At 38.3% G+C, this 16101-nt stretch overlaps 1 protein-coding gene across 1 annotated transcript in view; it reads right to left on the reverse strand.

Annotated features, from left to right (window-relative positions):
• LOC121860911 (kinesin-like protein KIF7) overlaps positions 1–14895 on the reverse strand; it is a 72619-nt gene extending 57724 nt beyond the window's left edge. The window contains exons 1-5 of the mRNA XM_042358286.1: positions 14760–14895; positions 9738–9921; positions 8203–8348; positions 6145–6267; positions 3094–3268 (exon numbers count right to left, since the gene is read on the reverse strand). Coding sequence (XP_042214220.1) covers positions 3094–3268; positions 6145–6267; positions 8203–8348; positions 9738–9921; positions 14760–14789 — 658 coding nt within the window. The 5' untranslated portion in view covers positions 14790–14895. The remainder of the gene's footprint in view (positions 1–3093; positions 3269–6144; positions 6268–8202; positions 8349–9737; positions 9922–14759) is intronic.
• Positions 14896–16101: the final 1206 nt, after the last annotated feature.

The raw sequence follows: 16101 nt of genomic DNA on the forward strand, positions 1-16101 counted from the left end.
GTACAACAATTTTTATCTCTTGAGCAAAATATATGACGTTTATATTCAAATTATTGGCTGTCTTGCAAGGATTCCAGCAATGCAAATTATAATCTCCTAACTTTCGTCTGAGATATTATATAAGATAAAAACTGTAAGCCTAAAAGCCTGGCTGGGGGGGGGGGGCCCTGACGGCTCCGCCACCCAGCGAGGGGTTGAGGGAGGGGGTGGGGGGGTTGAGGTGATAAGTTTGAGGCAAAGGTCTCTTGTGTGTTTATTTAACAGTCCTACTAAGCTTCTCTCATTTTAAAATGCCAGTGATATGACCTACGAGAATATAATTAACATAGCTGGGATTCTTGTAAGATACTGATTTATTTGAATATAAACATGTTGTAATTCGCACTAGACATAACAATTTTAGTACCGTAATCAAATTAGTACATGTGCACTCCAGCTTTGCACTAAGGTCATTTATTTCTTTTACGTTTCTTTTAGTATGGTGTGTGCATGTAAATGGATGAAAATAAATGAACAAATTTATGTAAATCTACCCAAAAATTCAGTTGAAAAACTTTTTATAAAATGTACTACAGTATTGTACACTAATGTACTACATTTTTTATATCTTGAGCAAAATATATGACGCTTATATTCAAATTAATCTCTGTCTTGCAAGGATTTCAGCAAAGCAAATTATATTATCCTAACTATAGTCTGAGATATTATATAAAATAAACATAAAGAAATCACCAATCTTTTATCTTGGAACACGAGGGTGGTGGGAAGATGGAGGGGAGCGGTAGGGGGCGGGAGGTGAGGTGACAAAATGTCTGGTGTTTGTTTGTTTATTTATTTGAGATAAGATGTGACAGTTGGCGCTGAAGGCCTGCGTATTTATTTATCATTACTTAAGAGTGACTCAGCTCTTCTCATAATTTGCCACCCAAACGACCTGGGTGAATATAACTTACATTGGAGGGATTCTTGTAAGATAGTAATTTATTTGAATACCTGTATAAACAAGCTACATTTGTAATAGACATAACAATTTTAGTACCATAATCATTTAGTACATGTACAATACAGGTTTGCACTTAGGTCCATTGTTACTGTACAATATTGACTAAATTCACTAGATAACGTACGCCTGGCAGCACAATCTATAAGAATACGCAATGCATACGTGACTGTGCCCACTCTAGGGCCATTTAGGTTTGCTAGGTCCCATTATTTGAATGGGTTTTTTTCAATTTAAATTTTAATTGTTTATTCCTTGATAGAGGAAGCGGGATCCTAGTGCTGTCACTAGGTACCCCTGTACCATAACACCAGAAGCAACTGGCCAGTGTCACAAGTACAGTATATACAGTACCGTACAGTAATCCCTTGGTTATCGCGCCTACCCAGTAATTGGGACCCCGCCGATAATGAAAGTACAGAACCTATGGGATTTATTCTAATTGGTTCCAGGCACCCAAGACCCAACCCCAAGTTTCCCATTTTACGACCATTTATACCCACTAAATATATATACTGTATAATGTTATGGTAAATATCATAAACACACATAAGCATTGCTAGGTTTATTACAAAGTGATGAAAAGGGTACGCTTAATACTGTAGTCCACAAAACATGTAGCTATGCTTTTTTATTTGGTCCCCGTCATACAAGTCCGTTTTCTCTCACATCAGGACGCCTGAGTCCTCCGTTTTCTCTCTTAATCTTAGAGTGCACCAGAGACTTCACTATACTTAGTAATGCCACAGAATTTGAAATTGCAACCCCAATTGCTACTGGGGTTGCAATTGTTGAGGCAACTAGATATGTCTGATTACAGCAAATGTGTTATTGTCAATTTGTAGGTTTTATCCTCAATAGATGTAGGTTAACATTACACCTGGAGGCAAATGTTTAAAAATAGCCTAAGATAGGAAGCATATTCCTTTAACACATAATATCTGACCAGTATGGGGAGGATCATCGTGTCTCCGTCAGGGGGTCGTGGAGTGGTGGTCCAGCAGGCGTCACGGATTTTTTTTTTGGGGGCCACGGACGTATATGCGATCGGATGTTGATCAGTCAGACGTTAACCGGCGCATGACTGTACATGCAAATGGCGACTGTGTTAAACTTTCATTTGGCTTTAATTTACTGGTTTAGCAACAGAAGTAAACCCTTGTAATTCGCGAGGGTTAGGTTCCAAGGAATAGCGCAAATGGGCAAAACCACAAATAGCAACTTATACTATCTTAGTGCACTACTGTATACCTATACCAAACAACCAACCAGCCACGGCAGCACTCATCCCCTCTTTTAACTTATCTAAAAATTCAACTTTCTTTGTCAGAGTCATCACTGACTTCAGCCTTTTACATTTCACTCCACTAGCATCACTAGCACTGACACTAGACAGTCTTTTAGGGACCATTTTCACATAGAAACACTGAAGTTTTGAGAGTACAATACAAGATGCTGCATCACAAGCAATGGTTGAGTGAGAACAGAGGGAGAGGAGACGCTGCGGGCGCATGGGTGACTAGTTGCGCTGCGGGAAAAGGCTCACAAGCTAGCCACCATCTGCTTACCGTGAATCGTCAAAATAGCGAATCACAAACGAGCGAGTGGCAAGGGTCTACTGTACGGTGTTTTTTTTGTAACTTATTTATTGGTATTATTCTTATTTATTCCTCACATTTACCAGTACTGTATATATATTATTTTAAGAAAACTATGGCTGCAGGAGGAAAATACACACAAAAGTTTTTTCCTAAATACTCCCTGCAGTAAAATATGGTAACTAAATTGTCAGAGCAGACACTTTGTACCCACACTGTGCAACTGCTAACTGGGATCTAGAAAGTTGATCCTGGCCTGGTGCATTTACAACCAACAACCATAACTAGTGAATAGATTGGACGCGTTCTACCTTTTTAGGATACCTTCACACCCGATGACTATCCACTGTGACCCCAGTATGATGGTGAAGGGTAATCTAATTTTCTAATTTATTCTATGTTAAAACTCTAGTCACATATCAGGCCTCTGGGGCCTGGCTCTAAGAAGTATAATCCAAACGTAATGTACAAATAAAGTTTTCCGCAAAGGCTTACCTGGATCACTCCACTGATGTTCCAAAATGAGGGAGAAAATTGCATGTGAACTGGAGGGATCATGACTCTGGATGGCTACAGTGTGGCGATGGACTAGTCCAGCCTCCAGGCAGTTGATGACTTCTGTGATGTTACTGCAGTCAATCACATTCAAGCCAGGAATCACTACACTGCCCTGTTATCAATAGCAATATATTACAATACAGTACTTCTAATTTACTAGTCTTATTTATTAATAATAAAGAAATATACACACAATCAAGAATTAGTTATATGTAAACTGAATTTTCTGTAGTTAATGTTCTAATCCAAGAAGATGGAAAGGACAAATATGGAAATCACTGGACTCTTTATGTTAAATGCAATTATGGGGTATACACACAGCAATGTTCTTTGTATCATAAGAAAAAGAGAATATAACAAAGAGAAAAGTTTATATAAAAACAGCTTTATGTATTAAATGAAAGGTAAAGAAGTCTGGAAGGAAACAAAACAGTTCAAGATTATAATATCTAAAAAAAAAAAAAAAACACACACAACTTATTACTCGAATAAATGTTTTATAACTGCAACATTATCATTTCCCCTGTACTGTACCTCACACCATCGTCACATGTTCAACCACCACCGCTAATACCTACACTAAAAGGCCATCTATTTCAGCTTACAGTCTGCTTTGTTAGTTACAAGTCAAACTCACTTTTCACATATTATATACAGTATGCCTTTACCTTTAGCTAGGTTAGGGGTACTGTATGAGAGCACAGTATAGTAGTTAGTTAACACCGAATCACTCATCTGAACACTATACTATACTGTACATATATTGATCAACATGTATCCTGTACTGTATCTTACTTATAATGATTATGGTATTCTATTATACCTCCTGCTACACTGGTCAGTCTACAGCAGTGCACATATCTACTGTACTATACTTGCTGCTACACTAGATGGTGTAATGTAGTTGATGGGGGTTGGATTGACAGGGATTGGTTGACAGGGGTTGGATTGACAGGGGTTGGTTGACAAGGGTTGGTTGACAGGGGTTGGTTGACAGGTTGAAGTGACTGACCACCACTTATATCTGTAGCTATTCCAGAAGCTGAACTGTAGCTTTGATATGCATTCAAACACCAGCATTGTTTTTGCATCGCATTTTTTATTTTTATGTTAATCTTTCTATTACTTTTTATATCCAAAAACTGTCATACCTATACAGTATTATCCCCATGGGGAACCCTGAAATAGAATGACATCTCTGGCAATACTACATAAAGTTACTATTAAGGTTAATGAATGGCAGGTTTCCCCCATTCTACACTGCCACGTGAGTAAAAAATATGTTCAATCCTTTGCACCCCCCCCAAAAAAGACAGTGTGTTTAGGAAGAGAAATTTTGTCCATAGGATTTACGGTCTCTCCTCGACTTACGACGGGGTTCCATCCCGACGACCAGGTCGTAAGTCAAATTGGTCATAAGTCAAAAAGGCAAAAATAATATTTAGAAAGTCTAAAATGGGTGTCTCTTTTTCTTCTCAGTACCAAGAGAACTCTCACTTTTATGCTTGCCAGCAATTTTAAAGGGAATTACAAACAAAAACAATTTCAGTACACAGCGCGATCACTAACGTCGGGACTCGTAAATAAGTAATGTGAAAAATATTTTTTACGACCATGGCCGTCATATGTCAGGGTTGTCGTAAGTCGAATATGTCGTAAGTCGAGGAGAGACTGTACCTGGTATATGTGATTATGGAAGCCTATGAGAAATTATGTTTTGAGTCATGAAATTTCATGTTAAGTACATCTTTACTTGATCAGATTTTTAGTACAGAAACACTGAAAATCTGAAAAATACATATACAACTGAGAGGCACGTGAATATTCTCCATCTTTGGACATTGATCAACTGGTCACCTTTCACCAGCCTGTGTCAGCTAGCCACCACCACCATCTTCACTGATTTTCACAATAAGCATGCAATAATCATAAGAATACACCTTTCACTAAAACTGCATCTATGCACCTAAGATTCTAGTTGAGTGTGTGCACTTTCTTACATATTTCAAAATATGGAAAACATTTATACATTTTAGGGAACTTTCAATATTTCAATGAACACAATCATACTATACCAAGTCATTCTTAGACAGTTTTCAGGGCTTAAAGAACCTTGAAATGAATAAACACAAATGGATCTATGACTACACCAGTACCAGGTAATACTGTAGTGAGTTAACCCTCCCATAAACTGTCATTTTAACAATTCTTTAAGTCTTTCCAAAACATTTCCTACAGCATCTTGTGATTGTAAACGTGTGTTTCAATGTTTCTGATACTTTGTTTACAATTCCTATGGCCTTTAGTTACATTCTTATATATACTAAGTAAGCACACAAGCTCCCACAGGGTCTCTGTTTTGCATCAATCAATTTTCAGTGTTTAGCTACTTATTTTGTCAAAACAACAGCTATCATTGTCTCAACTTTGTGGCAGTACTGTATTTTCTTTTGTTGATGACATAAAAATTATATAGTATACAGTCTTGTGTTGATATTAAGTGAGCACTGCCTGTATACACTACAGTATAAACTTTTATTTTAAATTTGATTTATTCATTATCAATTTTCCCTGCTTTGGTATTGGTGTTATCCCTATCCCTATTTTCCCCAATAAGGTTTCAGTACAGTAATGTACCAATATTCACTTTCCTTGAATGTAAACCCCTCATATGGTGAGTTCCAACTGTACTTTGTAAAGTTGGAGTAGGTTCTCATCTATAGAGATGGATGGGAAGAAACCCTCCTTCATTTGGGTCTCTAATGTGTAATGCACAAAACTCTTTCCCACTTACCAAGGTTTGCAAAGCACCATTAGTTTTGCAATTTTAAAAATACAGTATTCACTTTTCCAATGGTGTTTTCTCCATGTTACCACTTTTAAACATGAGTATAATCCATATACTGTACCTGCATTCATCTGCCCTTTACACTTCCTCTTTATCCATTGTAATATTACACTAATATTTCCCAACTCCTCTTAATTTACCATATTATCTTCTAAGACATTCAGCTGCATGTAGGAGTTTGATGTGGAGAGTAAATCATAAACAGCATCCCTCTGAACCACCAAGTAGCTCACGTGTACCCGATACTCTCGCCCCGGACACTCCTGCAAGAAAGGTAGTCACTGACGTAAAAAAAAGAGTAAAGATACTACACGAACAATTACTCAATAATCAAGAATCACTCTCCCAATGTCATACGAAAGAGACTTTCCAAATTTAACCATCTCAACAGTGCCTCTCACAATTGTATATAAAGTACATTACATTAGTATAGCCATAGGATTATTACTTCCATTACATCCTCTCTTCTGGTACAACTAATAGATGTTGGATCAGTCTGTCTCAGTTATTCATGGAAGCACTTCTCTTGGGAGAATTTGGGATTCTCCTGACTTCCTTCACATTAAACTTTCAACAAACCAATTCAGTTGTATTTTCAAAGTTTACATTTCTAAATACACATTCAAACTCTCTGGTCTGGCAACTCCAGTGGTCCGGCATGTTTTAAATCTGGTGCCATTAGTTTGCAAGGCAGCTGTATTAGCAGTGCCAAGCCACCAAGTTTCTTTATATCTCCAGTCAATGTCGATGGCTCGACATGGCTACTTGTTACACAACAATATTATTTATTATGTGTTGATAAATACACTACAATATTAGGTGTTGAAGACAGTTGTAGTGGGAAGCACTAACCATCTTGAGCAGTGGCAGCAGAGATGTATGAGGGGGAGGCTGATGACGACGGTCAGCTGGTCAGCCTTGAAACAAGCACTGGAAATTTATTACAATGCAATAACTCATCTGGCATTGGGTGTGGTCCCTTTTTCAGGAAAAGTGATTATTTTATGATAATATTTTATTAACCCAGCACCAACTGAATGCAAATTATATGAGAATTATGGTGACTGCATACTGTGGTGCTAACGGGGTCAAGGGTGGAGTTGTTAAGCCATCCACTCACCTTACCTCCAACACAATTGATTTCCCACTCTAAGGTTTTTTTATTTTATAGTTTATTTTATTTACTTAATAATTGCATTGGAGCATTGAAATAATATTTCCATACCTTTCATGGTTAGCCTTCTCACAGCTAACAAGCAAACGTATGTTTTTTTCTTTTTATAATTTTTACCACTTATCAGTTTACTAGCCGTTTGGGCGCTCTGTCCAGTGTTAGTACAGAAGGAAACTGGGGATCGGGAAACCTGTGGTGTTTGGTAGTGAGGGTCACACTGGATAACACCTTTCTCACGTAAGTCCGCGCCGAGGTTCGAACCTTGACATATTGGTGAGAGTTACGCGCGTCCCACACACAATATTCCTGACACTCTTATTTTATATCTTTATATTACTGTACAGTATTCAGCATTTTCTTTATTCATAAGGCACACTAGCACATTGAAATGACTTTTCCACAAATTCTGTGGTTACTTAACACATAACAATGGCATTACCGCTCAGTCATATGAGAGGTAACTGGCATATTTTGGGATGGTAGAAACTTAACACCTGGAAGGCACTTTTATTATTTATTAAAGTTTGTGTTACATTACCTTATGTGCTTTTAACACAAGTTTTGCATCATATTCGGGTACACACAGACTTAGTATAAGACAGTGGATGATGCAGATGACATATATGTGAAACTGGCAAGCCTAGGGGTTATGCATATGATTACATAGTGGGCTCTCAGAGGTGCCGAACTTGAAAGTTTCAACCTTTACAATATTAAAGATGAGTTTAAACCAATATTGGGGCTCAGCTCATGATCCAATGAAGCAGAAAGACAATGACTAACTGCATCACCTTTGGATCCTTCTATTGTTTCTTTCTAATTCATGAAGCTTTACCATATTTCTCTTTCACAGTTCATTACATCGGAGGTCCCTTAGGTGTGAAACCTCCATCTAACGAACTTTATAGAGAAGAAAATCCATTATATCGAGGGTCCATTAGATGTGAAACCCCCATCTAACGGAATATATAGCGATAGAAGTCCGTTATATGGAGGTTTCACTGTACTGTACTGTACTACATACCCTCATGAGGTTGAACACATGGCGGACAGCTTGTGGCAGTAGACCAAACTCCTCTTCATTCATAGCCCATAGAAAATCTGGGCCAGTGATGGTATAGGTCTTCCCAGAACCTCGTTGGCCATAACCGAGAACAGTTACATTGTACCCTGAAAGATGTTCTTGATTAAAATGACAAAGATAAAAAGTATAAAAGAAAATTGCCTTCATATGAGACAAACACTTCTATCTGACATTTCACTCATTATTTTATTATAAACCCGCAACATTCATTGGTTTAACTTTCATGGATTTGATTATTCATGGGTAGGACCATTGTATACCTGCTCATCATTCACAGGCATGAGATTTGGTTATTCACAGTTTGTGGCCGCATTTTCCCTCAGTTCCACGGGATGCTTGTGTTTTGTGTTTACTGTACCACGGGGGATGCCACACATCACAGTCTTCAGCCTCCAATACAGTAACACCTACAGCTCAGCTACTATTGCTCTTTTTGGTGAATTTTTGTCCTTATTGATGCCTCCTAAAGATACAATGAGTGGGGTGAATGGATCAAATGACTTCAAAAGTAAAAAAAGTTGAATTGCTTGATCGCCTTACTAGGGAAGACAATGCAGCAGTTGTGGGATGCCATAATGGCGTTAATGAGTCTACTGTGTGCTCAATAAGGAAAAATGAAGCAAAGATTTCTGCAAGTGTCTCTACAAGTGTCCCAAAAGTACTAAAGTAATGTTTCAAACCAGTGACATTAATATGGAAAAAGTGGAGCACGCCCTTAATTTGTGGATAAAGGACCAACTACAGAAAAAAGTTCCTCTCATGAGCATCATTTTCATCATTGAGTACAGTACATTACTAAGGCTTTACTTATGTTTTATTTACTGCATTTAACATGCACAATATTACTCACAATAGGTACCTCTTCGAGGGTGTGGATCCTAAACCCCCATTTTTCACAAGAGGTCTTAAGTTTAACATCTGTGGATTTGATATTCACGGTATTTTTGAGGAACCTAACCCCCGCCAATTTCAGGTATAACAAATAACACTTTATTGCGTGTATCATCTCACAGATCACTTGTAACAGTCTAACTAACGTTAGTGGCAGTAACCCTTGTCATGTGATGTCATGGCTCCAGTCACCTCACCTCATACCTGCAGGGTGTTTGGGTAGGCAGAGGCAGCTCCTGTGATCACCTACCCTACCTACCACTCCCAGGCGATACAAAATAGAAAATTTAAAGCTGAGAAAATGGGGACCTATGGAGGGCCTGCCTGAAGAGGGTTTGTAAACAATAGGTGACTGTACAGATGTCGAGGGATAATATCACAGGGAATACCTCACAGGAGATGGAAGGATGACATGGAAAAAATACTGACAATATATCAAGGGAGGGCAATATTCAGATAAACACTGGAATGAAGAAGAAGAATGTTGATCTCACTAACAGGTTATTGGCTTAATTGGAAGATGTAAGATAAGTAGTTAAATCTTTACTTTGGTATAATACAAAACATGACATACCAACACTCACCCTGAAAGAAATTCACTACCAAATCCGCCAAACATGCTTTATAGAGTTCCTTCTGAGTAACGTCTGGGCCAAATACAGCATCAAAGTCACAGAAATGGTCATACCCCAATATGATCTGAGAAGATGCTGGAGCGACCTCAACACAGTTGCCATGGTTTTGTTCTTGTGGTGTATGAGGTCTCACCTGAAACACAAAGTCTCTTTCATATACAATACAGTACAGTACGGTATGTGTTGTTTTATTATGAAGCATGAATATATGAAACATTTATCCTGGAATCCCCCTTCATGGTTGAGTCAAGGACTAGGTAGTTTGAGTGTAATGTACAATACAGGGGATCCCCATTTAGTCACAGTTTGTCGTTGTTTTGGTATTACTGTGTCAAGGAATTAGTGGTGACCATGTTTTAGTTCACATCGTCTGCTATACAGGAGCATCCACGGTCTCCATCACATGTCAAGAAATAAAGGATGATATCATCGGGCATAATTATTACAATTTATAGTGGGATGAATTCAATCATTTTTTCTAGAGATGTTCTTTGGATGACAATAAGAAAATTGAAATGACAACGCACAGGTTAGGATGTTAAGTAAGCTAGGTAAAGTTAGATAGGTTAGGTTAGGTAAAGGTAGGTAGGTTAGGTCCGGTTCTAATAAGTTCTGTGCATTGTCATTTCGATTTCCATACTTAATATCATCCAAACAACATCTCCTGAAAAAATGGTGCAATACCATAAGTTCTTCAGGTGCAAACCGTCTCCTCCACCCTTACTAAAACTCGATGAATATAAATCTCCAACGGAAATACTAGAGTAAAGTACTGTACAATATTCTTTTTTTTTCCTATCTCCCTATGTAAGAACCAATATAAAGTTCCATGAATAGTCACGATGGAAAATTTACGACTGAAAGTTTTGGAAAAAGAATAATTATTGAGTTATAACCCTTCCTGTCCTGCCAATTTTGACCCAACCAAAGATGAGCAGGACTTTGAAGGAGAGGGAAAATGTGTGGGGTAAAAAACCAAAAAATTAAAGTACCAAACCTAATCATTGTAATTTTTCCCCAACCACTGGCATATGATTTTGGTATATTTGCCGGTGTTTGTAGAATATTAGAATATAATTTCCTTAAGGTGGTGCTAAGGCTGGACCATTCTCACCAATTTATACCATAAGGCAGCCAACATACTCAAACCTTGTCCTGACATCAGCAGTTGTTCACAGAAAGAATCTCACAATGTGCCTAGTGGATATTTTGCCATGACCAGTTAAGTTCCTACAAACGCTATTTTACCGTGAATGTGCTCTGATTGGCTAATTATCAATAACTGGCAAGCAACACAAAAACTATATTTGACCGTGAGTCTGGCGGCATTTATTTTGCCGTGAGTCGTTTATTGCGTAGCCATGAAATGCACTGCCAGCATTTTGCACGCTTTTTGCTGCCAGTCGATCATCCTAGGTTTTCTTCAGGTGGATGACGTAACCCGGTTCCTAACCTAATTCCTTTTTTATCTACATCACAGTCACATATCATCCTCGCATTGTTCGCCAGTAATAGACGATTAGCCTATCAGAGCGCACTCACAGTAAAATATCAGTTATAGGAACTTAACCAATCATGGCCAAAGATTCACTGCGCACAATGTTGGTGTAAGTTTAATCTTGTTTTTAGACAAAGGTGAGAGGCTAAACAAAGGTGAATAACAAAGGTACTTAAACTATCCAACCAGGAGCAAACTTGTAGCAATGGTTTTAAATTAGAAAAATTTACATTTAGGCGCGAGATAGGTAAACATTGGTTTGGAAATAGAGTAGTGGATGAATGGAACACGTTACCAAACATCATCATTAACTCAAACACGCTGGGTAGCTTTAAACATAGGTTGGATGGATATATGAGCAATAGGGGTTGGGTGTAAATGGGACTACCCAGTATATGGGCTGGTGCACCTCCAACTCGGCCCATCTTAAAAAACCAACTCGGCCCATCTTAAAAATCCAACTAGGCCCAGCGCCAGCTCGGCCCATCAAATACCAACTCGGACCATCTCGGATAACCAACCTTTAACTAAAACATTCTACAGTATGTTTATACCAACGTCATAACATAAAACATTTATTTCCTTTCCTTTGACTAAAACATTCTACCGTATGTTAGTGAAAACTCGTACAAAAATGAATTACAAAATTAAAAATGTCACATTGGACTGACTTGCAACCAGCTTGGCGGTCCTGGCAGAGGGTCTTCAGCCTTGTCTGGAGGTTCTTTTAAACTCGTTTTTGGCGCTTCTTGGTATTGATATTGATATTGAAACAATTTATTTAGCCAGAAGAACACAGGTACAGAGTCGATTCTTTGGTGATTTGAGATGATACAACAGCATGGTCGTTGAGAGAAGGGGTATCGCATTTGATGATGGATTACATGACTTCACGTGAGGTGACCTAACACAATGTACCCACAGAGAGCGACCTCACTTTACCTGGAGACCTGACAACGACACCCAATGCTTGTCAAGTCACAAAGTCGCCGACTAACCTGACTGCGATATGACTATTGAAGGACGTGACGTGGGATGATCAAAGGGATGCCGTTTTGCAGTGTGGAAGTTCTGCAGTTGACTTATTTATATACAGCCACTCCTCGACTTATGACGGGGTTAGGGACCCAAATCCAGGTCGTAAGTCGAAAATGCGAAGATAATACATAGAAAATCTAAATTGGGTGTCTCTTTTTCTTCTCAGCACCACAAACTCTCACTTTTAAGCATGCCAGCCATTTTAAAGGGAATTACAAACGAAAATTTTGTCAATGCACAGCGCAATCACTAACGTCGGGACTCGAAAATACGTAATTTGAAATTTTTTGGGGACGACTGGGGCGGTCGTATGTCCGGGTGGTTGTAAGTCGAGTAGGTCGTAAGTCGAGGAGTGTGTGTGTGTGAATATATATATATATATATATATATATATATATATATATATATATATATATATATATATATATATATATATATATATATATATATATATATATATATATATATATATATATATTTTATGTAGATCCACAATGAAAACGTGGATAAGATAAATCTTGATAAAATCACACGGGAAAAGGGAAACAACGGAGCACCTTAGCTTTCGTCTTTATTCAAGACATCTTCAGAAGCAACTGGATTACATGGACAGAGAGAGGCTTAAATATACAGGGTGACCATATTAAACATGAGGTCAGGTCATAATGATGTCATCCACTAATCCCCACACCAACACACAAGTAGAGGAGCTTAAGAGAAGGGGGCGACGTGACTAGTCAGGTCAGGTCATAAATAAGGGACCCACTAAATAACTACCAGGTATCCTACATCTAGATCCAAGGTTTTCAAAGCATTTTTAACCTTGGGCCACTGACAAATAAATTTATGTAACATATTATCAGTTTTGAACTGACCATCACTAAGGTTTATTGATTTTAATTCCTTAATCAAACTAGCTTCAACCAGAAGTCTTTCTGTGACACAAGATGATTTGAACACTTCCAAGCTTTTTTCCCAAGCAATGGGGTGATTATTATTCCTAACATGAACGAACAAGGCACTGCTTTCAGATGCTGTTCTGATATTGTACTTATGTTGTTTGATTCCAAGCTGCAGTGTTTTTCCTGTCTGACCTACATAATTACAATTACATTTGCTACATGGAATACAATAAACACTTCCATTTACATTCAAACTTGGGCTATTTCTTATTAACATATTGGTAATGGTTGAGTCATACTTGAAAACAACATTAATATTTAGTAGCTTGAGGGACCGAACAAACAGGACAAATTCATTGCGATAGGGCAGTCAAAATATTCTTAAGTGTAGGAATTTGCCTGGTTTGAGAGGAATGAAAGGATTTTTTAGCCCTTTTAAAACAACGATCAATAAACACAGAAGGGTACCCAAGTTTTTGTGCAATGGAACGAATGTGTTTCAATTCATCATCAATAAATTCAGTGCCCATGGCCTACGAAGGTTTAAGGGGGCCTACAAAATTTGAGATATAATTTAGTTATGTATTTTCACTGTGGTAAATGAAAACAATCGACAAATTTGACGAGAGAAATAGATTACAGTCATAAGACCAAGTGATTATAAACGCATAAAGGTACTGATTTTTACATATATACGTAACAGGTATATGTATATTTATATGTTAACTGAAGAACATTAATTCAAACATTGTGTTTTCCCTTTGCCTTATATTGGACGTGTTCATAGTGCTCAAAATATCTAAGACAGTCGAATGAGCGGCAGCCTTGGTCCGAGTTGGTTATCCGAGATGGGCCGAGTAGGTATGTGATGGTCTGAGATGGGCCGAGTAGGTATGTGATGGTCTGAGATGGGCCGAGTAGGTATGTGATGGTCTGAGATGGGCCGAGTAGGTATGTGATGGTCTGAGATGGGCCGAGTAGGTATGTGATGGTCTGAGATGGGCCGAGTAGGTATGTGATGGTCTGAGATGGGCCGAGTGGTGATGGTCTGATGTGATGTGATGGTATGTGATGGGCCAGTAGGTGGTCTGAGATGGGCAGTGGGTATGTGATGGTCTGAGATGGTAGGTATGATGGTCTGAGATGGGCCGAGTGTGAGGTATGTGATGGTCTGAGATGGGCCGAGTAGGTATGTGATGGTATGTGATGGGCCGAGTAGGTATGTGATGGTCTGAGATGGGCCGAGTAGGTATGTGATGGTCTGAGATGGGCCGAGTAGGTATGTGATGGTCTGAGATGGGCCGAGTAGGTATGTGATGGGCCGAGTTGTTAATCTTCCTGGAGACTAAACCTATATTTAGTCTGACAAGATTGTTTTTATTTTAATAGTGTCTGAGTGTATTAAAGTGAACCCCTAGTCTGGTACATGAGCTAAAAAAAGATAAATTATGAGCGACACTTTCCCTTGTACTGTGTCCCTAACAAACAAAGTCCACCACAACAACACTTAAAATAAAATTACTATATACTAACCCTTGATACAACTCTAACAGGAATTTCCATTTTACTCTCCCAGAAACATGTTTAATACACCGTTATTAAACAAAGTCTTCAAGGTTCACATTTTAAAGCTTCTGTGATGACAACAAGTATTAAACCCGGGTCATGTTCACGTATGGTCATTATCCTATTGTATTTTTCAATTTAATCAACATCCATATAAGATACTAATTTTATTTAAAGATTTATTTTATTTTATATAATTAAGCTTATATTTTGAATCTGCACTTCAATTTTTTTTATTAATTAACTCATAATGATGGTAATATTTATGGCTAGCCTTAAGCACCACGGAGGTATTAAATATTTATTTTGTCTATTATGTCTGCGGTTAAACTAATTCTGATAAATTTTAATGATTGATAATTAGTGTAATTGGTTATGCATTATACGGGATTAAAAGACTTAAGTGTTTGAAGATAGGTATATAAAGTTTCTATCCTCAATATATATGATGTGACCCCTGACCCCTACCAATGATGTTGGTCAAAAGGAAATTATGGGGTAAAATACGAAAAAGAACACCCAAAAAACATTTCCTACCCTTACCTAACCTATAAAAGGCTTACCTTATTCGTCTTTTCGGTGTTTAATATGTGATGATGTTTAAGTTGTTCAAATGAGGAAGGACCCATAAACGCGAAAGCCATTCTTAACCTTTTTATAAGTGTTAGGAAAGTTTTTCAAAGGGTGTTCTTGTATTTCTTTTACTATTTTCCCTCTATCTCAAAACCTAGTCCACTTTGACCAACCAATATTGTTGGTAACCGGGGATGGAGGGGGTTCTATATTAGTTAAAATACTCGAAACAAAAATAGCAATGGAAACACAATATAATAAAGTAATTTTCTTTTGCACTTTCTCCCAATACAAATAGAATTATGAAGATCAGTGTTGATCCTAAAACGAATCTTAGGTCGTTCAGATATCTAGACGGTCCGTCCCTCGTAACGATCTTCAAGAGTGAAATGCTTCCCCATCTGGACTACTGTCATCCCGTCTGGTCCCCGAGATATGCTAGGCACTGTCAGTTGGTTGAAAATGTTCAAAGGAGGGCCACTAAACTGGTGCCTGCACTTCGGCACCTCAGCTACCCTGAGAGATTGGAGCGCCTGAACTTGCCTAGCTTATACTAGACGGGCAAGGGGGTGACCTTATTGAGGTGTATAAGCATCTCAGGGGGCACTACTCAGTCGAGTGTCCTTACTTGGAGCTGGCGGACGCTCGCCCCACAAGGGGTCACAGCTCAAGATTGAAGAAGCCGCAAGTCCAGAAAACTGTGAGGGCAAACTTTTTCTGATCAAGTTGTAAACTC

This window comes from Homarus americanus, unplaced genomic scaffold, assembly GCF_018991925.1.
Source record: "Homarus americanus isolate GMGI-L3 unplaced genomic scaffold, GMGI_Hamer_2.0 scaffold52806, whole genome shotgun sequence".
NCBI classification, from domain to species: Eukaryota; Metazoa; Arthropoda; class Malacostraca; order Decapoda; family Nephropidae; genus Homarus; species Homarus americanus.